The sequence below is a fragment of the Phlebotomus papatasi genome, chromosome 1 (assembly GCF_024763615.1).
Source record: "Phlebotomus papatasi isolate M1 chromosome 1, Ppap_2.1, whole genome shotgun sequence".
NCBI lineage: Eukaryota > Metazoa > Arthropoda > Insecta > Diptera > Psychodidae > Phlebotomus > Phlebotomus papatasi.
Window position 1 is genome coordinate 64604815 of NC_077222.1, and position 26479 is coordinate 64631293.

General features: G+C 35.1%; 2 protein-coding genes across 7 annotated transcripts in view; both read left to right on the forward strand.

Annotated features, from left to right (window-relative positions):
• The window catches only part of LOC129800021 (1-phosphatidylinositol 4,5-bisphosphate phosphodiesterase epsilon-1-like), a 248331-nt gene that overhangs the window by 84616 nt on the left and 137236 nt on the right, over positions 1-26479 (forward strand). For all 6 annotated transcript variants that reach the window (XM_055844374.1, XM_055844370.1, XM_055844371.1 and 3 more), the window contains exon 2: positions 3636-3752. The gene's annotated coding sequence lies outside the window, so the exon portion shown is untranslated. The remainder of the gene's footprint in view (positions 1-3635; positions 3753-26479) is intronic.
• Positions 18400-24727, forward strand: LOC129803279 (uncharacterized). The gene is made up of 3 exons (XM_055849764.1): positions 18400-18787; positions 18872-20731; positions 20801-24727. Exons 2-3 carry the CDS (start codon positions 19109-19111, stop codon positions 23519-23521), a joined length of 4344 nt encoding a protein of 1447 aa, XP_055705739.1. The 5' UTR covers positions 18400-18787; positions 18872-19108; the 3' UTR covers positions 23522-24727.

A 26479-nucleotide genomic window follows, 5' to 3' on the forward strand; every position in this document is an offset into this window, starting at 1 on the left:
ATTTCCACGAGACGTCTGCACAGATACAGCACACCAAACTGACCCTAAAATGGTGGTTTTCGAATAGCACCCAAATCGAACCATAAACTTTTAGCGACGGCGCAAACCCGCACTTAATTTAAATTTTACCGGCTGAAACCTATTAATTGTAAATGAAACCCATAATGTTTTTCTTTCTCGTTCTTTCTCAACCTACTAAGGTCACTTGAGGGGTATTAATTTGAATTTCAGGGGCAACATTTATTTTTCTTTTCATCACCTTTCTCTGTCTCCCTTCTCCCTAATTTCTCCAATTTTGGACTTCTATTCCCCTCACTCAATCACGCCACAACCATGGCGCTTTTTGCAGTATTTTTCCATAGGGCCAATTCAGCTTTTATATAGAATAATAGAATTTATCATGCAACTTATCTTTTGGTTTCGGCTTCTGCTGCATACCATCTCACGGATGCCGCCTGCAAATCTTTAAATTTGCCGACATGGGCTCCCAATGCCTGACAGCGTCTTCTTTTCACTAATTCACTCCACACGCGTTTTTTTTCGATATAGGAGTGGATTTATCCCACTTCTGATATGTAGCAAGAATTGCTACGGGTCCACACCAGAACATGCTGGAGCACCCTACATCGCTTGCCTCCGGAAGTGAGCCCCATTGCCCATTCCAAGAGAGCCACGAATCTGGCGTCCTCCTCGCTTCACTGGTGAAGACCGACTGAGGAACCGATTCGATTGTGCCCCTCGGAATATCTCGCCGAGCACTCACAACCCCATCTAGCGGAATTATAGCGATGACGTAACTTGAAGTTAGCCGTTGTTATAGCACCCCTCAACGTTACACCCCAACTGAACAGTGATTGGTACCGTTGGCTTAGAAGAGTCTTCGTCAGGACGGGCTTTCTCCCTCCAACTCCTCTAGGCTCAACAGTCCTACTACAATATCTCGACTCCATTAAAATCATAGCGACGGTCATTTTATCGCTTATTGATTCAACAATGCAATTCCTATGTCAAATAGGAGAGAATAGAAGAGGTTCTTGACCAACACAGTAATACGATAAATTTGTCCCTGGGTCGTTCTGATAAATAAATGGTGGAGGTGCTAGAAACAAAAAGGAAAAATGCTGAAGAAATATGTAAGAAAAGGCTAGGGAAACATGGGGTAAAATCTAACAAGAGGAAAATTTCAAAGTTTAATATCTTCTAAGATGAGATAAACTGAGTTTTTACACTTTTCCCATTGTTATCATATCATGAATGTTCTTATTTGTCCAATGTTTTCAATAAATTTGCGTAAATAATCTTTAAAAAAGTTAAAAGAATATCTTTATAAAATATTGATAAAATCATTCAGATTCGTCGAACTCTGTAGCGTGGTGTTATCGCTTCTGGACGATATACACTTATGGATATCGTGCAAAAGTCTTAAGTTCTTACCGTAGATATGAGTGACTTTGTCCTCCGTGTATTACTTTGACGCCCTACTGTTCGTAAGATTTTCTTTAATTCTAACACTGAGAAGAAAACGGGGGTGCGATTAACTTTTTTTCCTCATAACTTTAACACTTTTTATGTGTAAAAATATATCAACACTTTTTAATGTTAATTTTACACCTTTTTGAGGGTAAAATGAACATGAAAAAGGGTAACTTTAACCCCTAATACACCTAAAAAGGGCAATATTTACACCGATTTAGCATCAATAATGCTGGATAAAATTACCATTTCCGGAATGTTATTTTAACTTTTTCGGATTTCTCTCACTGAATATTTAAGAATGGTCCTCCCGATTAGACATGGTAAATTGGATCGGTAAAGTCCATCATTCGGTGTGCAACTTATAAAGAAAAGCATACGAATAGGAGGGGGAAAATCAAACCCGCAGGACAAAGTCACCCGCATCTACGGTATCTGAAACAGATTTCGAAAAATCACAAAATTATTAATCACAGCATAAAATGATAATTTTATGATTTTTCAAATTCTGGTTAAAATAAGGACTTAAGATTTTTTCAAGATGTCTAAGAGAAACCGGAGCAGAGTTAAGCAGCAAATGAAATTTTTCATTGTGTATAATTTTTAATAAAATGTTTTTAATTAGTGACAAAAACTTCAATGAATGAAGTGTTTATTTGGAATAAATAGTTGTTACTTTAATATTCCTTCTAAGACAAGCTATAACATCCCACGTTCTAATACCATGCGTGGCTAATTCTACCCCGGTGTCCTCTAATAAGTGTATAACGTCCATAACTTATGACTCCACCCTGCAGTTGTCTGTTTTGGAATACTGAAAAGTTCTCTGTATAGAAAATATTTTATTAAAATTGCCGTTCAGCGTAAAAAATGAAAAGAAAAAACAAAACAAAGAGTAGGGGAGACTGGGGCAAAACTTGTCAAAACACATATTTAATTCTTTCCCGAGCTCTGAGAAAACTTAAACGTTTTTAATGAGCATATTCTCATAGGAAATTTACTGCTCTACAACATTGCACAAGACTATTTTCGTCTATCTCGAAAGAAATGTGATTTTCGAATCATTTTCTAAAAGTCGATTTTCTAGAGATTCTCAAAATTGCTGGGGCAAATTTTGTCACTCTTCGGATAATTTGTGACGTTTTACTCTCGCACACGTTAATATACCAAATAGACATATTTTTATAGGAAATTTATTCCTCTACAACTTTGTCGAAAATAATTTTTCTCTATCTTAACGAGAAATGTACTTAAATTGAGCTAATCAGTATTGATATTTTCTGTAAGCCAAATATTCCAAAAATAGGGCTCAAAATTTCATTATTTTTTATTTTACATAATCCTTCCTCGAATACCTTGAAACTTTGTAAGTTTAAGAAGGTTCATGAAGGCTATCTATAATAAAAATTTCAAGCTTCAGTCTCTTTTATTTTAGAAAATAGTGTATATTGAAATTTTCGTTTTAACAAATTTTGCCCCAATTTCGCCTAAAAAATTGGAAAAATCTGCATGAGGAAGTGAGGTACTTCTCACTTTCTTAGTGACGGCTTTTCCTCCTACTTTTTAATAGAACTGAGCTTTACCATGATGTAATTGCTTAATGGAGCTGGTGAGAAAATAAATTTTAATCCTGTAACACATCAGCCCCAGGTTCCCCTATGGTTGTAATTCATGGAAGCAAGTTAGGTCAGAGAGAAAAAAAAAGAAAAATGCACAACCACGAAAATTCGAAATTGACCATTCCATTATCCCATAAAATAACAAATCATTGAACTTGGGTGCTATTTCATGGTGGTTATCGTCAGACACAAAGTGCTTCGGACATCTCCAATGGACTTTTTGTTTACATCTATTTTTGAAATGGTGAGATTCTCTCTGTCTTATAATGTTGCAGAGAAATGAGCAAGAAAAAAAAAGTACCGCCCAGTGAATTTCTATATATTTTCTTTTTATGGGATTCCTTCATATTACTTCTCCTTTCACCCATACATTTTATTTTCCGGCCATGTTTATTTATTCGCTTCAATGTAATTTCACTTTAAGCACTTTTGGCCAATGTTTGCTCTTTTCGGACATCTCAGCATCCTTCTTTGTTCCAGATAGCATGAAAATCCAATTTAATTGAGCTAATTGGATTTTTTTTATTATTCTTCTCTTTGCAGGCATTAACACTCATTTATAAAATTCTTCAGTTGAATCATTCCTTGACCACCTTTCGGGATCTTACGTTCAAGACATACAACTTGGCCACACACCATTGTCACCTTCGATCCCAAGATGTAAGTACAATTTCTTTTATTAATTTCTATATTAAATATTATTTAAAAAAAAATGACATAAAGCATAAGAACAGTAACGCCTATACAGAAATTAGCATTTATTGGTGTCTTCCTGTTAGGGATTATAATCTTGAAAGGAAAATTATGGAAAACCTCCTTTTCGGGTTGTGTCAGTAAAAAAGAAGCAATTCTATGTAAAATGTTTAAAAGAAAATTTGAAACAATTAAAATATAATAAGACAACAATATCTAGATCAGTCTTTTTCCAAAACCATGTGCTTTTAGTTTAATTCGGAAACGGATCCTAGATTGTTTTCCTTTTTCGAATATGTTTTAGAGTTAGTCAAGGTTAGTTTATTTCGTCCTTAGACAACTGTGTTCTAATAGCATTTTAATATAGAATTTTCAAAGGTTAGAGTTTAACCACTTAGGAAGGCCTATTTTACGACCCATTTGCTTAAATTTGGATAGTTTTGAAGGGTCTTTTAATTTTCAACCCGACTGTATTGGACTTAATTGTTAATGAATCGGTATTGTACCCGATATTTTCCTCGGATTTACTCTTTATTTGTCCGTACGCTTGTTAACTTCTACTAAAATATTCTAAAATGTACTTTTTTTAAAGAATTTTTATTTCGGAATGTTTTTTGTCAAACAATTTTACCGGTAATAAACCAGTATGTATACCCAAAAAGCATACGAAAAGATAATGCATGGATACCTCTTTCTCTTGAGTTCGAGCACTCCGCAAAGCTGAGATGTTTGGCCTTTTCATTTCACTTTGTATTAAAAAAATATCCATTAAATCTAGTAGGATCAAAGAACAACTCAACCACTGAATAGAAAATTCACATTAAAGTGAATCAAAGAATATTAATTCAATTATATACGTGATAAATGAAAATTTCAGATTATAAAACCATTGAGAAAATAAGAAAACAAATGTAATAAGAATTTTGATCCGAAAAGCATAAAATTAAGTGCTTTCCCTCTGCCTGGAATTAATATCTTAATTACACAATTCGTGATAAGAGTTACCATGTCCTCGAAAACATTGCATCTCACTGGGATATATTGCTATTCTTCAAGCATATGCAGTAAAAAACGAAAAAAACCACAGCTTTTTCGTACTTTTATCCCATATCTACTTGTTTGTAATTTTAATTATAGCAAATTGTGCTTTATAAGACAGCCCTCTTGATGTTAATTGAGGAAATTCTAGAACTGCATTACACAAAATTCCGCAGTAAAGATCCTTCACAGAATTCTTTTATATAAAAAGGACCTCAAACCACAATTTTCGTGAAATTGTCTGGAAGAAGCTTTCAGGTCGTTTAGAGGAAAATTAATCAGAGAGGAGAAAAGAATTTGCGTTGGTGGCTGTAATGAAAGGCTAGAATATGCTACCATGAATGAATAAATTCTATATTGGGATATTTTACATCATTAATGTTCACAGGATAATAATGTATTTCATGCGTATAATATATATCCGTTTTCTTATAAAATTTCCAGTCAAATTCGTGTTTGTTAATAGAATATGCTCGGAAGTTTTTACAACAGGAAAATGAAGATTTAGGTATAATTTTAATTCACCTAACAAAAGCTCTTCAGAATTAAATTCAACATTGTAAATGAGCAAACTCAAGTATAAATTATGTATACTTATTGTAAAGCTGAAAACAGTTTAGCGTCGTTCTGACGCCCAGTCGACAGAACGATTGAGCAACTTACTGAAATAAATCTACAATGTTAAAGCAATCCCACCCACATCTGTAAGAATTTGAAAAAATTAATTTTAATTAAAATTTAATTTGATCTTGTTAAGATCCTAATGTGAGGAATCAAGAAAAATCTGCAAAATTTTGCTAATTAAAAAAAAGATTGAATATTAAAAAACAGTAAATCTAAATAATTTACAACGAAGTAAGTAAAGTTTCAAAAAATATTTTTGTTTTTCATTTTGAAATAATTTCCTTGGATACAATCGAGGGGGGTGACATTAGCTCTGAAAAATGAGACCGGTTTTAGTGTAATTTTTTCCCTGTTTTCGTACACACTTCACGAGGTATCTCCAAAACACGCATGTTGCCAATTAAGACTTTTCGGTTGCCTATTCGTTATTAAATTGGCTTTTATCTTGTATTAGTATTTTTTGCTAATTCATTCTACAATGACAGAAAACAGCTAATAAATTCAAAAGTTTTTTCGGCTCGCTAGAAATATATGGGAAACATAGGAAATGTCATGCCCCTGGATACAATCATATTCTGGACACGCTTTATTATTGATATTGTCTGTGATTTTATGCTTATTCAGTGTCATAACGAATTTAGAATTGATTTATTTTAGTCAAAGGGTTGAAAAGTGGACTAACAGTGGAAAAGATTCAATCTATCTTACAAAGCCGCTTATAATTCTGTTTTCTCTTTATAATTATTTTCCATGAAAAGATTATTAGGTGAGATTCTTAACAATCTCACCTACTATAATCCTAACAAAATTTCATGTCGTCCGATCGACCTCAAACTTGGCCAAAATGTGTTTCAGCACTTCCTGATCACGAATATATATGTGGCTATTTTACGTTCCCGGCCGGCCGGCCGGCTGGCCGGCCGGCCGGCCGGCCGCTCTTTGGAGCTTAATAGCTCCTAAACTAAAAAAGATATCGACTTGCGGTTTTCGGCAAAGGTTATATATCGGGTGAAAATTGCAACTTGGTGCATTGACCCCCCACCCCCCACCCCTCCTTCCGCCATTTTGAAGACCCCCCTTTTTTTGTTTTCTCAATAGCTCCGCCCCTATGGCATCGAGCGGGCTCAAATTTTAGTATGTTATAGCTGGGCCTTAGAGCTTTCCATCAATACCAAACTTAAGGTCCCTCGACCCCCCTGACCCGAGCTATAAGGGTCCAAAAAAAATTTCTTAAAATGGCCATAACTCCGGTTCTAATTGTTAGAATTTAAAAAGTGAGGGCTTTTTGGAAAGCTCTCGTGAAATTCCACTTCTTCTTCTAACATCGCAAGTTCATAAAACCACCGCTAGGGGCGCTATTATTAAAAAGAAAATTTTTAAATCTTATAAGTTAAATAACTCAAAAATTCCATTGTGCATCGGGCTGAAATTTTAGTATGTTGTAGCCGTTGATTATACCTATCAAACAAAAAAAAACTTAAGTCGATCTAAAACTCCTGACCCGAGCTATAAGGGGTCAAAGTTCGAACATTGACCGGCCTCTATCTCCGGTTCTAATTAACATAGCGACCTAAATTTTACCTTTTTGGTTTCGTCTCGATGAGCACTTTCAGATGGAAGTTCAAAAAGTCACCACAGGTGGCGCTGTGATAGCGTCAAAATTCATCGAAATTCAAAGTCACTTTTCTCAAAAACGGCATTGTGCAAGTTAATGAAATTTTAGTATGTTGTAGTCCAGTCTAGGACGTTTCCAAAATGGTGCGTATGTGCGCTGTGGTTTCAATAGAACCGGAGATATGAGGGGTCAAAGTTCACAAAATTCAAAAAATCATATCTCCGGTTCTATGTGACCGATTTTGATGAATGAGGGCTTAAACGAAAGATCTCACCAAATGCTACAACTTTCTAGAATATTTGAACTTCGTGGGACCAACACCAGGGGCGCCACAGTCGAAAAACCAATTTCAATATCACATAACCTCAATTATCTCGACTGTCGCTGAACCGATTTTGATGATTACTTCGACATAATTGTAGAGGACATTTGTCTCTACATTTCGTCCATACATCATTTTCCGCTCAGACTACGCTATCACTCCGATTTTGCCGTTTAAGTGTGAAAAAATTGATTTTTCCCATAATAACGCTTTGAAATCACTCAGATGCCAATTTGACTGCCTCTACTCCACAAAGACACTTAAAATAGGGTTTTAAATGGAAAGTCCCGCAAAATACAACAATTCTTTGATATAGTTGAAGTTCAACAAATGACTACTTGGGGCACTCTGGATGAAAAAACAAGTTAAGAAACAAAAAACCTCGCTTATCTTGGCTTCTGAGTAATCGATGAGTTCAAGTTCTACGGCAAAATTATAGAGAACATTCTGGTCTATATTTCACCCATATATCACTTTTGTGCCAGTTCATCCAAATCCTTCATATTTTGGTTTAAATACAAAATTTGTATAATTTCACGAATTTGATTCAAGATAACTGAATAGCGACTCACAATTTCAGCTCTAAATCGAATTTGCATGCACTCCGAGTTAGCTCACGTTAAGAATCTCACCTACATAAGCCGGTTAGGATTATCTGTCCCTTTTGACTCTTCTCGAAGCTTATCTGTCAATGTCAATTACGAAATAATATGTTGCCAAGTATTCAAGTTAATCAATTAATTTTGACTTTTGAGCTTGTCTGTAAGATTTATTGCAATCCACTTTTTAAAGGTGGGAAGAAAGAGTTATATACTTTTGTTAGAAATATCGTGTATATAATATACTGGAACTTTTATAACATGGATAAAAGATATATGCATTTGGTAGAGATTTCCATGAAAAATTCAACGAGAGAAATTCCAAGTCCTTGTCCTGAGGAATGAGGAATTTGGGGCAACTGATGGTTGTCGTGTGTGGCCACTTGAACATTTTTCCATCCTTTTTGTGCCACCACTTCTTACCATACTTTTAATCCCATACCTAGGGGTTGGTAGATGACGCAAATAGATGTACCTAGCAATTGTGTGCAGTCCATCCTGCCACCCCAGTGATATGTTGAGTGTACTCATAGTAATGAGATGTGGTCGGTCTAATGAGATACACTGTTGAATACCACCACTTCAACACTCACGAGCCCTGGAGTGCTTCCCTGGTGGAACTTTCCATGCCTGCATCGGCAGAGTACCTTTAGGTTCTGGAGTGAACACGATGATTCCGAGAGAGCGTCACAGAGAGATAGCTGTCGCGCTTAAGTTTGCACTGTGGGGACCTGAAGTGGATTCTCAGGATTCACAAACATGTTTCCGTGTCCTCCTGGCAATTACAAATTACATTCTGCGACGACGCTTTCATACCAACGTTCTTCCACTTCATGACATTCCATCGTACAAACTCGAATTTCTAATATCTAAATTTACTCCTGTCTCACACTTATTTCCTATGTAATCAGTATTAACAATGATGCCACAAATTTTCCCATGTTTTTCACTGACATGAAATCCCAAAAATTGGAACAACTTACCGAGTGATGGGAGTCTTTTTTTTCCTCTGAATTTAGCGCCAGCTCAGAATTGGCATAAATCATCAGTAAATTCTCGATGACAGGTTAAAGCCACATACAATGGTATGCTTTTAGGTGCTTGGTTGTACTTCCTTTAGTGTATAGCATTGTCTCTCTTTATCACCACCGTATTACTCGCACAAATATGTTACAAGTCAAGCGATCACTTTTAATATTAGCAACACTTTGATAATAAAATATTGCTCATGGAACATGGCATGATGAGAAATAGGGAAGAATTTCTAGAAGCTTTTGTGCTGCTTTTGAAGCTTTCTCGTAAAAAATAGGAGAGCTTTGAAAGTTTTTTGGCCTCGATAGTATATAGCTCTTTTGCTTTTTGACTTTTTTCTCCTGTACCTGATGAAGGTTTTTAACCCGGAGAAATTTTCCAGAAAGTCTTGTAAGACGTTTATTTGGGATGATTAGCATTTGCATCCATTTATCCTTACTTTTTTTTTAAATAATTTTCGGGTAGATAAGGCAGAGTCATAAAAGATTTTTAGGATATCAAAACTAAATGAATAAAATTCATAAAAGGATAAATTAATATCAGTTCTTAGTTTAAAAACTATGCTTTTTTGTTCTGCAGCCTTAAACTAATAAAATTGCATAATGCACATAATTTATCACTGACAAAGCTGACAAAGAAGAGGGGCACCTTTAAGATAAACCTTTTAGTCCTATTTTCAAATGGAAGTGAGCCTTATTATAATGTAATTTAGCTTCACATTTAGTTTCTGGAATTAAATTGCGTCATGGTAAGGTCCAGTTCCATTTAAAAATTGAAGAGAAAAGTCTTTTTCAAAAGTGTCCCATTTTAAAGATTCTACTCTTCCGTCTTTGTGCTAAATAAAGTCAAGTGTGCTAATCCGGGCGCTTCGCTATCTGGATCGTTTATGACTACGCTAACTAGATAATCCACTTAAAATAATATTTTTATTTCCGTAATATAGTCACTACAGTAACATAATATAACTATTCAACTTTGAAAAAAGCAAAAATAATATTTTTATCCATTAACCCTCTAACGGGTAAGACCGCCTCCAGGCGGTCTTCACAAAAATCACATTTACAGAGACAATAAAGGTTTTATTTATTTAAAAGTGCTATAGTGTCCTCGGTAATAGACTTATAAAAACATCTCTTGAAAGTTTGAACTCATTTTGACTCTTCGTTTTGTTGCTATTCCCAGTTTTGTGTGACAGGTCAGAGAAAAAGCAACATAAAATATTTATGCAAACAAATTCATTTCCAATTTCCATAAAAATACCGATTTAAAGTTATCTGACTAAAATAAATTTATTTTTTACTGAAAGATATGTCATTCTACTTTGTATATTTTATTTAAAAAATTTGAAAAAAAACTAATAATGTAAATTTTAGAATCAAAAAGAGTTTCAAAAAAAATTTATATCTTCTCACCTAGCGCATAAACTAAAAGAGATAATGAAGAATGGATGGTTTTTTCGACTTTATTGGATCATAATTATCCTAGAAAACATTTTTTTAGAACTTTTTTCGCATATTAAAGAAAACACCGTTAGATGGTTAAATAAGTGAGTGTAATCAACTCATTTCAATCTTGGGCCAGCTGGGTTCTGCACTAAAAATTTTCAAGCAGTGATATTTTCGCTAATGACAGGTCAACTTATTCCTCCAATTGTTGTTCATAAAACTGATATTACACTAAAGATTGTCTTTCACATTAAATATTAAATGAAAAAAATCCAATAAAAATTTTAAAAATGAAATTTAAAATTATTTTCTCGCTTTAATATGCTTGTAAATTGAGTGATCCAATTTAAGACCATTTTATCCACTTAGCGAAAAGGCGACCAAGTTACTGCATGCTAACTTGTTTCAGTATTATCATTATTTTATAAATTTTCATTAATATTTTTGATATTTTTTATATTATGTTTCTGAATGAAATAGTAAATAATTCTACGGGTTTAGAAGAATTGAAAAAGAATGTTATCAGTCCAAAAACCAGCGTTTAAGTAGCACTATACGGAAAACAATCCAGTTACCCCACCTTACTTTGTATATTCTTTTGTACCGCTGTTTGATTTTGGAATTCTGTTCTTCAACCTACCAAAAAAGTGATTTTACGGAATTTACTCAGTTGTCAGTAAAAGGTTAAATTTGGCAGGTAAAATATCAAATTTTGTTTAGAAAAAATCCTTAATACCGTTATATAAATTCCATCTAAGACATTTGGAAGAGAAAATAAGAAAATGCTTAATTTTCACTTTGTCCAACCTATTGTTAAGAATCTAAATTGTATAGATAAAGCCTTTCAGGCTTCGCATACTCTGGGATCCTTCATATTTTTCCCAAATTTCCTTAATGAGTCTGACCTATTTTTTTCCAGGGAAGTTGTGACTTAAGACTCTAATAAATCTTATTACTACTAGGTCAGATTCATTAAAGGAATACGGGGAAAAAATATGAAGTGTTTGGAGTCAGAATTTGTGCGAAGCATGAAAGACTTACCCTACTGCTTTGATTTTTTACCTATTGAATTGAATTTTTAATGCTTATTCGTACAGTACCTAGCGTTGAATTGATCCTCGTAAGTTTGAATATCTCGCGAATATTTTTTTTAGGATAATGAAAGCTTATTTCATACCCACTTATGGAATATAAAGCACAACTCGAGTTTATACTTAATTAAAAAACCTTTGTCTAAACGGTCTAAACATTCATCTTAAATAAAAATAAGAACATTTATTTTATAGGGTAACGTGTGGTATTTCGGGACCCTTTTTAGCACTTTCAAGTTTCAAACAGCTTAACGACTTCTCAAATTATTTTTTTCTTTGTTGATATAAATATTTATGTTCCTTATTCTATCTTGAATAAGATTCTTATCGAAAAATGTTGAAAAATGCATCATTTTTTTTATATAAAATAGCAAAAAATGTAAAAAAGTAAGAGTGGTATAGTTCGGGACAGTTGGGTATTTCGGGACAGACAAAAGCCGCTATTATACAAATAAATTTCACTAAATTTAAGTAGAAGGTTTAAACTTAACTCTTTCATAGAAATTATGTTTAAATTTCATTTGTAAAGTTTTTAAAATTGAATAAAACTCAGCTTTGTTTTTGTTGACATCTGGAAAATTGACCACATTTCAGGTTTTGTAAAAAGTGGAATGTGACACTCACAACTCACGCGTATTTCACGCTTTAAATTAAATAAAATTTCAGATTTTTTAAGTTTTTCTGATGGATAAAGAGCTTAATATTTCTTACAGAACTGAAAGATAATAAGAAAACAAATAATTATAGGATTTTTAATGTGTCCACCCACATTATGTCCCCAAAAGCACTTTGTCCAGAAATATCACACGTTACCCTAGATATTTATCTATACAATATACTAGTTTGAAAGCTTTTTCAAAAGCAAAAAATTCATGAATTGTTTTTTTTTTATTTGCATAAGAATTTTATCAGACGAGCCAGGGAATTTTTAAATAGCATTTTATTTATCAATTTGTTTGTCATACATTTTTATGGGAAACAATTTTGTAATAATGGATAATATAGTGTCACCCTCATACTGTCAAGATTTTCTCGTTTCTGCAAAATGGAACTGCTGTATACCATCAAGACTAAAGCTCTACTTTTCAGGGAAAAAAAATAAAGAACCATATGCTGAAAGTTGGGAATATATCAGGGAAAAATGGGACAAATGCGAGGGTGAAAATGCAATTGAAAAGTGTGAGAATATCTCTAAGACATAACAGGAGAATTGTAGGTGGGTGAAAGGTGATGAAATGGAAAATGTTGTATAAGGTGAAGATGAGGAAAAATGTTGCGAGGGACTTACGTTTCTCCTAACAACAACAGAAAAAAAATACTTACGAGTTGTCCAACAACTTGCCGAAGACACTACCTACACTTTTTTATATGGATTACGCGAATGAGAATAAATTGCATGTGATGGAAGTTGCAGAGAGACGCATTGGCTGTTCCATGATAAAAAGACGAAAACACCCACAATCCTAGCAATTTATCAATTGCAATATGAATTGTTATATGCAAGTGCAAGAAAATTGTGAATAACTCATTCTGTATTCCATAACCATCGTCTCACTAAATCACTAAATCTGAAAACAGCAAACAGTCTGCGTGTGACGTGATTAAGCTTCATATGCGGCTCTGTAATTGTTTTATGGGTCATCCAAGCTCGAAATCATCAGAATTTTGAGCTTCAAGTTGATCATAAAGGGAGATACCACGTGCAAGCGGAATTTTATGACCAGCAAGTTCCTTGATGGGAATTTTTGGGCAAAGGACAGATGATAAACCGCAATTTTACACCCACTCATGAAAGATATACATACACAATATGATAATTTATTGCGTGAATTTTATTGATTGGACGAAATTGTGGATTTAACGTATACGTCGCAATATACCCCAAGATATTAATGCAGGGAAGATTGTAATTTTTTGAGTTTGAGGCACTTTAAGACTTCATGATATTATTGCTCGAAATTTACAAATACAGAAATTACATGTATAATATTCTTCGAGTTTTCGACATACATGTACTTGTACAGTGGAGTTCCTCAAAAAAGTAATCCTGAAATTCTGTTAGAAAACCCAATGAACTTTGACATTTCTATTTAAGATTCGTTATGGTGTAGTTTCTTATAATTTAATTTAGAGGCCTAGGAAATGATAATTAAATAAAGGACAATGGGCAGAAATGTATGGGCGCTGATCCAATCCTTTGCCAGAGATGGGACTAGGCCCATTATGACTTAAAAGTTACCGAGACTCAAGTCACAAAAAAACTATCAGTAACAGTTGGGAACTTAACGATAAACTACTGAAAATTCACAACTTTGACATTTTAATTATCGAAAAGAGCCTATCCTCTTAATGAAATTCCTTTTAAAGTTAATGCAAGAGTTCTTAAGAAATGAGTAGAACTATTATTATAATTATGAAACTTGCTTTTTCTAAATAACAGTATATCGTAAATTTTTGTTGCCAAAGAACGATTTCTCAAGAAGAATTCAACTCAAGGAACATTTTTCTAGAGTAAACCGTATCCCTATATCTCCATTTTTCTTGTATCCAGATTTTCCTCAAATATCCTCGAAGGTTCTTTAATTCCATTAAAAGTTGCATCCTTTTGTCTTCTTTACAAAAATATGCTCCTCAGAAAAAAGCTAAGATTGCTGAAGATCATAAATTTGTAAAGATACCGTTACTAGAAGAATTTTAAAAAAAGGATAATGGCTTAATTGAAATATTTTTACTCTAAACTTATTATTCAAAGTATTTGAATAACGGTATCTTTTAGGACCCTGCAATCTTCAGAAGCTTTGACACTTAATTCTTTTTTTATGAATTTGAAGGATGTTCATAAATTTATGAGGAAGATCTGGAATTTACAAGGTTTGTTCTAGGAAAATTTTTCTTGAATCCTTCTTTATAAATTGATCTTTGAAACGACCAACATAAGATAAACTGTTATTGTGCAAAAGAAGTTTTGTAAAAATAAATAATCACATTTCTTTGGTGTGTTTTCCTACCAACTTTTGGGGTTGGTCCTGGAACAAAAGTTTTAACATTTACCAATACTTATCCGATGGTTAGATTTCATTTGTGACGAGAGGTTGGATTATTTTGCCCATTGGCCTTTAAAGTTAAAGATATTTATTGAAGAGCATAAGACTTATCAGTATTTTAAGAGCTAATTTATAAATTTAAAGCTTGTAGATTTATCTTAAAATCTAGAGCAGTTCTTTGTGCCTTTGGTTTATCGCCTATGTTTTCTTAGTTTTCATAGAGAGATTATTTTTTTAAATTTTTTTGTTCATATAGACAATGATATTTCTTTGCCTTTAGCCTTGTATAACATTTTGAAAAATGTCTGCGGAATTTTGAAAAACAAAACAAGCTAACAAAAAGTGTCTATGCATCGTACGATCCCAAGCTTCATAATAACTATTTTTTTCCTATTTTTCTGAATAAATATTACTCTGCAATATATTTTTAAAACTGGGCACTTTCCCCTAATTTTAAAAATATGGGTGCGATGAGTCAGATCTTTTGAGAAACATATGAAAGGGGTGGCAAAGTGTTTCAGGCTTTGAGATGTACTCGGACTCGTGACTTTTAGATGCTATGCTTCAAAAGAACTTTCGCATCATTTACCGTTTACCGGTTCTCAACCGATTTGTAAATCACTCGAAAGATTCCAAAAAATAAGTTTAGGAGTAATATAATTGATCTTCGGACAAAAATTACTTATCGGTTCATAACCAGTTCATTACCCATTCACGACCAATTTGAACGGATTTATAAATCTCTCAAAATATTGCTCAAAGTAAATTAGGACTAATATAATTGAATTTCGAATAAAAATTAGTTATCGGTTTTGAACTGGTTCTATGTCGGTTCAAAACCGATTGAAACCAGTTCAGTTTTGTCGGAAATTCCAAAACCTTTCCAACGAGCCCAAATATGACCCCATTCGCCTGATAAATGCTCTCTCTGGAGCCTTTTTAAACGTTGATTTTGAAAGACCGTTATTAGGAATGATTTACTCTGTGTGGCACTTTCGCTTACAACTGTAATCTGATTAGTGAACCATTGACGAAGTGGTCATGATATTAAGATAAAATAAAATAAAGAAAATTCAAATAATATTCCAAATTGAACGGTTGAGGGGGTCCGTGGTACAATTGGTAAGAGTGTTCGGCTCTTGGGCGGTGTGACCCTCGGCTCGACTGTCACAGTTGTAAGTTCGAGTCTCGCCCGGTGCAAATGATTGAATCGTATGAATTGACATTTTTCACGAAACATTGTAATCTGAATAATAAATTTGTAAAATGAACTGTACAAAATGGCAATAAAAGCTCGGTATATCGAAAATAAATAAATAAATAAATAAAATTGAACGGTTTTTGTGTTATTATAATCGAAAACAAAGAAATATAGTGTAATACACTTTTTATTTAAAATTTGTAGATAATTCCGTAATTTTCATTAATTTTATATTTAGGAGACCAACGTTTTACTGAAAGTAGGTCACGAATGAAAAGTAGTTAAAAGTTAAACCATCTAATGTTCAATTTCTAAATTTCAAAATAATGTAAATGGGATGTAAATGGGATCTCTATTTTTGCTACGTCATTAAAGTCCTTCCATACCTAAATTTTATGATGTCTTACTTATTACAAGACATAATTTGTTTTATGTGTTCAATTCAAAATGTAAAACAGCCCCACCAAACCAAGGAATCAAAGATGAACCAGTTGTATAAAATAATTTAAATAAAATATGTATTACTTTTAGTGGAGAAATGTAAAACAAAAAGCTTAATCCTCCGCAGTCAGTTTTATGTTTTTGTAAGATAATTACTTGATGACGAAATATATGTCAAAGTGCAAATTGCTCGATTACGGGAAGTGAACACATCGGACCGGAGATGCATTGAAATAAATTATCACGATATTTTACAGAAATAGCAACATCTGTTAACCACAGTGTATTACCTCAAAAGAGTTGTTAATAAAAGTTGTAGAGTAATATGGGCCTCTTGAGATATTAAATAATTAATGGGAGAAATATTATCAGATATGTATTTTTGGAAAAACCAATAAAACAGTCGTAATAATATTTGAGAAGAGATAGGGTATGTCATAGTAGTGTGGGAAATTACCTCGTTTTTTTGTGTATATTTTACAAAATTCATTAGTAATTTCTTCTAAATTTACCCAGTCAGTGCCTTTTTCCGTACAACAGCGAGAAAGTGAGACATTTTTGGAGTGTTTTAAATTTAGAAAGAACCCAGTGAATATTTAAAGAGTGCTCTTGACGTGAAATGTCTCTTCTTTGGGAGTTCAAAAAGTCATCCATAGTTGATATTCAAACACACATTCCATGTTACATCAATTTTGATCGTGAAACTTTTTTAATGGGAAATTCGATTTCGATTCATATATGACGATAGAAGTTGATTTTTCGTTTTTTTTTCTTCTGCTTTCTTCCTGGAAAAAAATATGGAAGGAAGTTCTTGGGGGCGTAGGGGGTTAATATACCGTCGTTTGTTCAGGGAGGAAAATTAATGCAAGAGCTGGCATGTGCACAAGTTGATGATGGTGTGAATTTTTCCTGGCAATGGGCCAAATATTCGGGTGTTTTGGACGGAGTGACAAGCATTCTCGCAATTGAGTGATGTTCAAACAATTACAAATCCCTCCTGCACTAGCATAAAGGCTATTTTTACTTATAGTCAAGTAAATCATTCCGTCTATCGTCGAGACTATTTTCCAATTTTTTTCTTCTGCATTGCATAAATATTTGAAAAAAAAAAATCCTGAAGAAAAAATGAAAGCCGACACAGGCATTCAATATCACTGGAGTACCGATTGTTAGTTTTATTATATCCCTAGCATAGCTCAATGGATGTAGTTTGGGTTGAAATTTGAGTCTTTTGCTCAACCATCTTGAGCTTTTTGTACCATCTTTCGTCCTTTTGCCTCAAGAGAAGCCTTTGCTGAGCTCCTTTTTTTCCAGCTCTTTCACCACTTCATCTCTATTCAATGCGATAGAGGAAGAATTTTCACAAGATATTCCACACAATTTATGTATAGGAGTTGTATAAATAGGGACTCGTTATGTTGTGTAATACTTTACATAAATAAATGAACAGTAGTATTTAGATAGAGGGAAAGGGGTGTGAATCTGATGGAGCAATGCGTAGAGCTTTATCCAAGGGTTTGGAGAATATTCACTCAGACATAAATGATTTTTATATGTGATAAGCAAAAATTCAAGCGAGAAAAAGTAGGGTAGTGAGAGTACAGACCTATACAAAAATTGTTAGAACAATAGTTGCTTTGCAATGAGATCTAAACTGATCATACGTAGGATATTTCAGATAGAGCAGTTCTTCATATTATAGCTAGTAGAATGCCAATAAATAAAGGGAATAACTTTTCTGGTCAGTAAATCAGCAGTTTGATCAGTAAAAAAATCAACCTGGACAGTCAATAATTCATAATGGTCATTATAAAAGTAAAAGAATGATCATTAATTAGTTTATATCAAATCAAAAATGCCAAGATGATTCATGAAGTATTCATTTTTCCTTTAATATTTCTAAGAATATTTCACTGTGTTTGGGTATTACAATTTCTGATTCTTGTTTTTTTTGGGGTACTGACCAAATTCTGCATTATCCTTAAATATTAATTATTTAAAATTATATTTGTATAGAATTTCCATTCTATAAGACCTCTTATTTTAAGAGACAAAGGACGGTTGGATTTTGAACATGCATGGAGGGAGAGAGAAAGAGGAAAAAGTGGTGAATGAGATCAGCTGGAAACAAAGTAGGGGAATAAGCGGGAACGAGTATGGGAGTTACGTAAGACTTGATTTTTGCAAAGAGACGTGAGGAGAAAAGTTATTAGTTTATTTAGCGAATTTTTTATAAAATTATTAAATTAAAAATACAGAAAAACGACAGTGACGTAGAGTTAAACTGTGTTCAGTCTAGTAGTGGAGAATACTTGTAAATAAAATTATTGGTGAAGGTGAAAAGTGTGTTTTCCTGCCGCAGTGGACTTTGTTGAATGGCATTTGGCGGTCATCGAGGAAACGTCTTCTGGAAAATCCAGCCGCCTACGTTCCGGATCACTGTTAAGGACATTTAATAAAGGAATATATATTTCCAGGTAAACTGGGCAGGAAGAAGAGGGTATTAAATATCACAGAATCCTATCACAGAGAAATTATTGTTTACCACAGGTACGTGAATATCACAAACGGTAGAAGGAAGCCCAAGAAACACACAGTCCCTGACAGATTTATAACACCACAATATATTTATAGGTAATTCTCCACATCAGTGGTCCTTCGAAGGAAAAGAGACCCCAACGAGGAGGCTTCAGTCACACGGCATCAGCCACGAGAACCTCGCAGTTTCGCCTGTTGACATTCGCACTCTGAAGACAATTGCCTTGTAGAAAAATCTTGGATATCTGCAGAAAATCTTTGGCCATTCACTGGGTATCCAGCAGAATTGAAAAGGAACTCCACGAAGAAGAGGACAAAGAAGCAGCTCCAAAGATGGCGAATATCAAGAGTCGAAGCGCATATAAAGGGCAACTTACCAGTGTAAAGACAGCCATATCCCGCTACCATGAAGATAAAAGTCTGTTGAGTAGAGACGGTGCTCGAGCGTACCTTGAGACGAATTTGGAGATTTGTGACAGAATCAGGGTTCGATACAATAGAGTACAGGATGAAATCATTAACCAAGCTGAATCAGAAGAAGAGCGCGAAAGGGAAATTGAGGAGCAAAATAATTTCCTATTGGAAATTGATGAAGCAGAAGAGAAACTGACAGAATTAATTGTCAATATCAAGGTCAATGAATCTGCAAAGAAAGATCTTTTCCATTCAACCGTCATTGAAGATGAACGAATTGATAAACTTCTCGATGGCTTCTCAAAACTCGTAGAGCGTATGGATGGTAGTGAGAATTCCAAGTATTCGAAACTCGAACCAGTGAAAATCCCCACATTCAACGGAGAGTATGCGCAGTGGCGTTCATTCAAAGAGATGTTCATCAATCTGGTGGACAGCAACAAGAAACTGTCAAAGACGCAAAAGCTGCACCATCTCAAGACGAAATTGACAGGAAAGGCCTTTGACGCCATTGATCATCTCGATATGTGTGATGAAAGCTACGACATAGCGTGGGAAACCATCACAAACCGATTTGAGTGCAAGAAAAAGGTCATAAACGGTCACATCGAACGCATCAAGAGCCTACCTACTCTGAAGAATCCTATCGTCGATGATCTCAGGAATATCTACGATGTCTCCACGACGACTATCAACGCAATGGACGCTTTGAAGGTCAACACTCGAGATCCGTGGATCATCTACGAAGTCCTGAGCAAACTCGATCACGAGACACAGACGCTATGGTCGCAGGAGCAGTCAGACGTGCCAACATGGGACGAGTTTAAGGTATTTCTAAATAAACGTTGTAAAGCTTTAGATTTATGTCCATCCACGTACACTAGTAATGTAAACAGTTCAGGTTCAAAAGTTCAAATTCAGAAACAAAAAATTGTAAAGTCCCTCACGATCTCTAAAGAAAATTCAAGTCAAAAGCATGAGTCATGTAGCGTTTGCAAGAAATCCGCACATAAGTTGTGGAAATGCGGTAAATTCAAGTCATTTCCTGCAGCCAAAAGGCTCGAAACTGTTAACAATTTAAATCTTTGCATGAATTGTATATCAGAAAGTAGATCCCAGCATGCTGTAGAGAAATGCCCTTATCCTCCTTGCAAGCATTGCAATAAGTCTCATAATTATTGGGTTCACGATGCTCTCTCCAACCCCCCGTCAAAGGTTACTCAAGACAATCCTCAATCAGTTTCCGAGGATCAGAAGAAGCCAGCCGTGCTGAGTAGCTTTCTTCCGTCAAACAAGAGTGCCAATGGTGAGATTCATCGCTCTATTTTGAAGACAGCATGTGTAAGAATTCTGGATTCCCAACAAAATGTCCATGTGTGTCGCGCCCTTTTGGATTTTGGATCCGAGATTTCTGTGATGACAACCGAATTGTGCCAGAGATTGAGATTGAAGTTGCAAAAGTCCCCTTACACTCAAGTTGAAGGATTTCAAGGACAAGTAAGCAGCCTCAAGCATCAAGTGAATGCAATCCTCATCCCTCAGGTAGGAACGCAAATTTCTTTGCAATGTCAGGTTTCACAAAAGATCTCCACCAATTTGCCTACATCTCAGATAAACCCTCGGGATGTAAGGGTTCCCACGGGATTCGTGCTCGTTGACTCAGAGTGGCATGTGTCTAGGCCAATTGACCTACTCATCGGAGCAGCACACGAAGACGAAATTATGCTGGACGAAGTTTACAAAATGGGCCCAGGAATTCCATCACTCAGAAATACCGTCTTCGGTTGGGTAGTTTGCGGAAAATGGCAGCCTAATGGCGCACAATCAGCAGACACTCCCCCCGTTTGCCACACAATATCCCTGAAAACCATTGATGAGACCCTCAGGAAATTCTGGGAACTCGAAGAACTCTCAGAAGAATGCCCACAAACGGTCGAGTATAGGGAAGTGGAAGAATTATATTCAAGTACGACAAAAAGATCGGAAAACGGTCAGTACAATGTTCGTCTACCTTTGAAGGGAAACTTCGGTGAACTCGGATCTAACCGAAAGCGAGCTTCAAGGCAACTGAACTTCCTAGAGAGAAGGCTCTCACAGAATCCTCAACTATACAAGGAGTACTCTAATATCTTTGAAGAGTATCTGAGTTTGGGAATCATAGAGAGAGTGCCTCTGATCGAGCTTCAAGCTAAGTCATATTACATGACACATCACTGTGTTGTTCGAGAAAACGCGTCATCTACCAAAGTCAGGATCGTTTTCAACTGCGGATCTGTTTCTGAGACCGGCATAAGTCTCAACGATGTTATCAAAGTAGGGCCTGTCGTTCAACCGGAGTTGATAGAGATCTTGTGGAGATTTAGACGATTCCCGATTGCACTATCCTGTGACATTGTCAAAATGTATTTGCAGGTACAACTCAATGAGGATCACAGAGATTTGCAACGTTTTCTTTGGCGAACATCACCAAGTGAACCAATCATGGACTACAGGTTCAAGACCTTGTGTTTTGGCAATGCTGCGTCACCCTATCTTGCCACAAAGACGTTGATCAAACTTGCAGAAGATGAAGGAGAAAGTTACCCACGAGTAGCAGAAGTTCTTCGGAACAATTTTTACGTGGATGACTGTCTATTGTCAGTGGAGACCACAAAGGAAGCGATCGAGGTGAAGAAAGATCTCATTAGTCTTCTCGGCAAAGCTCAAATGAAGCTATCCAAGTGGCAATCCAACTCTCCGACAGTACTTCAAACATTGCAAGAAGGCAACACAGAGGCAAAGGAAGTCTCAATCTCTGATGGCTGTGTGAAAGCGCTAGGATTGATGTGGAATCCGTCAAACGACACCTTTTCATTTCAAGTCGATACAATGGTCGAGAATTTAGTTCCAACCAAGAGAAATATCCTGAGAGTGGTGGCAAGGATTTATGATCCGCTAGGACTACTAGCCTCCATCACAATCAACACGAAATTAATCTTGCAGAATCTTTGGAAGAATGAGGTTGACTGGGATACCGAGGTTGAGGGAGATATTTTGCGAGAGTGGAAAAAATTTATTGCCTCACTACAACACATTCCGTCTATGAGAATATCTCGATGGACATCGAAAAACGAAAATGTTTGTGAAGAGCAGCTCCACATGTTCTCGGATGCCTCCAACCTAGCCTACGGAGCCGCAGTGTACCATGTCACCAAGGATGTCTCAGGACGAATTTCAAGTCAGATGTTGACGGCGAAGTCGAAAGTTGCGCCAATCAAAACTAAGACAATCCCGAAGCTAGAACTTTGTGCAGCAACACTTGGGGCCAAACTGTTAGCAAAGGTCGCAAAAAGTCTGAAAATCAGCAAGGTTTATTGTTGGGTAGACGCCAAGGTAGTTCTTGCGCAAATTGCATCCGCTTCAAACAAACAAGACGTTTTTACCAAAAATAGAGTGACAACGATCAGAGTGTTGACAGCTGTTGAATGTTGGAGACACGTTCCCACAAAAGAAAACCCGGCAGACCTCATTTCAAGAGGAACCACAGCCATGGAGTTGGATAACTCATCATTGTATTGGGAAGGCCCACATTGGTTAAAGGAGAGTGATTTAGCTCGGGAAAGCAAGGAAAGTGTTCCACCAGCAGTCGAGGAGTCACAAGACATTTCAGTCGCTACACTCACTGTCAACAAACCAGAAGCTCAAACCATTAAAGACCAAACAATCAACCAGAACATTACCTGGCACTTTCAACCGGCTCGTTCTCCGCACTTCAACGGATTAGTCGAAGCAGCAGTGAAGTCAGCAAAGACTCATCTCAAGAAAGTTATTGGCGAGCAACGACTAAATTATGAGAAATTTTATACAATTCTCACACAGGTCGAAGCCGTGTTGAATAGTAGGCCGATCACCATTCTGTCGGACGATCCCAGAGATCCACAACCATTGACTCCGGGTCATTTTTTGCTTTTGGCACCACCGACTCAGTTGCCTGATGAAAATCTTGCATCCGTGAGGATGAACCACTTGACAAGATGGCAATTGTGTCAGCGGATTGTACAAGATTTTGTGAGAAAGTGGAGGCTATCCTACTTGCACACACTTCAAGAGCGCTCTAAAAAGCACACGGAGAAAGAGAACCTGAAGGTGGATGACATAGTGATCTTGCACGATGCTTCCATAGGAAACACCAAATGGACGACAGGAAGAGTTGTTGGAGTTCATACTGGAGCGGACGGGAAGGTGAGAGTTATTGACATAAAAACCCCGACAGGAACCTATACCAGGTCAGTGACTAAAGTTGCCAAATTTCCAACATGTGAGAGTCACAATCTCCCCCGGGAGCATGTATAGAATTTCCATTCTATAAGACCTCTTATTTTAAGAGACAAAGGACGGTTGGATTTTGAACATGCATGGAGGGAGAGAGAAAGAGGAAAAAGTGGTGAATGAGATCAGCTGGAAACAAAGTAGGGGAATAAGCGGGAACGAGTATGGGAGTTACGTAAGACTTGATTTTTGCAAAGAGACGTGAGGAGAAAAGTTATTAGTTTATTTAGCGAATTTTTTATAAAATTATTAAATTAAAAATACAGAAAAACGACAGTGACGTAGAGTTAAACTGTGTTCAGTCTAGTAGTGGAGAATACTTGTAAATAAAATTATTGGTGAAGGTGAAAAGTGTGTTTTCCTGCCGCAGTGGACTTTGTTGAATGGCATTTGGCGGTCATCGAGGAAACGTCTTCTGGAAAATCCAGCCGCCTACGTTCCGGATCACTGTTAAGGACATTTAATAAAGGAATATATATTTCCAGGTAAACTGGGCAGGAAGAAGAGGGTATTAAATATCACAGAATCCTATCACAGAGAAATTATTGTTTACCACAGGTACGTGAATATCACAAACGGTAGAAGGAAGCCCAAGAAACACACAGTCCCTGACAGATTTATAACACCACAATATATTTATAGGTAATTCTCCACAATATTAAATATTGCACTGGAAAAAGAACGTTAATTTCAGTTGCACTTCTTCCTTCAAGTGGGCGTGGCCTAAAATTATTTTAAGCATAGTAGACTCTAAAACAAGAAAGATTTTACAAAATTAAAAAAGTCTAATTCTTATACTAAGAAAAAACCTAAAAAGTTAAAACAACCCTATGGCAGAGTTGAATCAACTCTACGAATATCGATGTAATTGTTACTCTTTTTCGTTGTAAAATTTATTAAATAGAGTTGAAATAACTCTTCGTGCGAGTTGAATTGATTTGTCGGATATCGATGTAATTATTACTCTTTTTCGCTGTAAAATTTCATCTCGACTGAAGTATATGCTTAAGTATTTTCGTTTTAAGAATATACTTCAGTCAAGAAGATTTTCCTGTGACAAAGTTCATATGGAACATCAACTAGAAATATGCCTAACGGTATTTCATGAAGACATGTGCGTACGTCATACTTGATATTTCGCTCGGAACATAGTGAACCTGAGGTCAAGAAAAAATTAATTAAGAAAATGATAAAAATAAAAAAAAAACATAAAGTTACAAGACATATTCATTTTGGGATTTGAAAGAGTTATTTTAACTCCAAAAAAGATTTTTTAACTCTTGGAACGAGTTATTTTAACTCTTAAAATGAGTTATTTTCAGTCTTAAAAAGAGTTATTTACACTCTTTTGTCATGTAAATTTTAGGAACAAAAAGTTTTTAAAAAAACTCTTCCGAATATTACATCTAAATAGAAGTAAAATCAATTCTAAAATATAGTTAATCGAAAATCACAACGAAAAAGAGTCAATTCAACATCGATTCGAGTAAGTTTTACTCGATTATTTTTCTGTGTGTACAAATCAGGAAGCAAGGTTCGAAATTTGTTTTAAATATTGCGCAGTGAAGTAGGGTAAATTAAGCTAATTCAAAACCTGCTCCAAATGGAAATTTTTCCCTATTCCAAATGGAAACGTGACTGTTTCCATGATGAATATAGTACTAAATTACTATATTTATATATTTTCTATACCTCAGTTTCATTATTTAGTTAATTTTACTCCAAATAAAGCGAAAATCCATTCATATTCACAAATTTTAATTTGTTAATTTCTCAGAAAAATTAAAAGTGTACCTTTTCACCATCGAATTTTTGATCGATCGACCAAGTTTTCTAATGAAAAACACAATGAGGTGACTGTTGTTTATTCGTTTTGTTTAATATTTATGTCATATTTCTGGCTAATTTTAGTTAAATTAAGTGCTAATCTTTATTGTTAACGGTACGTGAAGTTTTGAAATGAAATAATTACCTATTTCGTGAACAAAAAGGGTTCTTTGAAGTGTCTGCAAATGCTTCAATAGGAAACCCCGGAAATATGATTTTTTTGGAGAGATTTTCTATTCAGATGGGAAAGGAAAAAAGACCAGAAATAAGAACGAATCTTGCACTAAAGAGCAACTCAACAAAGTTTTGGAAGCCTTTTGTCGCGGTTTCACTTACACTGTTTGTCTTCAATTAGGAAATTTCTCTTGTCTCCATTTGGATTAATTTGTTTCCAATTGAAGCATTTTACACTTGCGTATTTTTCTTGTATTTAAGAGGTTTTCAAATTATATATAAAGAATTTTCACTAAACAGTAATATTCTAGAAGAGTCAAGGAGCAAATTTATGTAATTCCCTTCAGAAAAAATATGAACTTAATGTGTTGAATCTTCTGTCAAAGTTAAAGCGTCTGGAAATTGTTTTGAATTAGGACATTTATCCTAATTTGTAAGAAAACTCAAATCGTATTTTTCAAATTTATTCACTCTTTTAGATGAGCAAAAAAATATAATATCGTAAAGAAATATATCAAATACTTTTAAATGTAAAGCTCGTATGACTTCAAGGATTTCTTTTTCTCTTAGTCCATCTGATAAATTTGTATAAGTTCGATTCTCAATTACCCTTTTATCCTAAAAACTAAATCTTGTCAAAGCGACTTAGAGATAGCAAATGAAGAAAGTCAAAAATTGAAACATTATTTTAACCCAAGATCTGTGAAAGAGCAATTGAACTCATGTATTAAGTGAGGCTTTGGACTATTTGTTTTATTCTTTTACTGGAGAATTTCATCTCCCTCTTGAATTTTCCAGTCCACTGAAAAACGTGTAGCATCCTATATTCTTTTTTTTTTCAACACTACACACATGAGGCTATGATACGGGAAACTGAATTGAAATTCGTGTCGGAAATTCACAATTGTATGATCGTGATGTGGTATATTGTGATGATATTAGCATATTTTTTTTATTTCTCCAAGGCATAACACTAGGGTA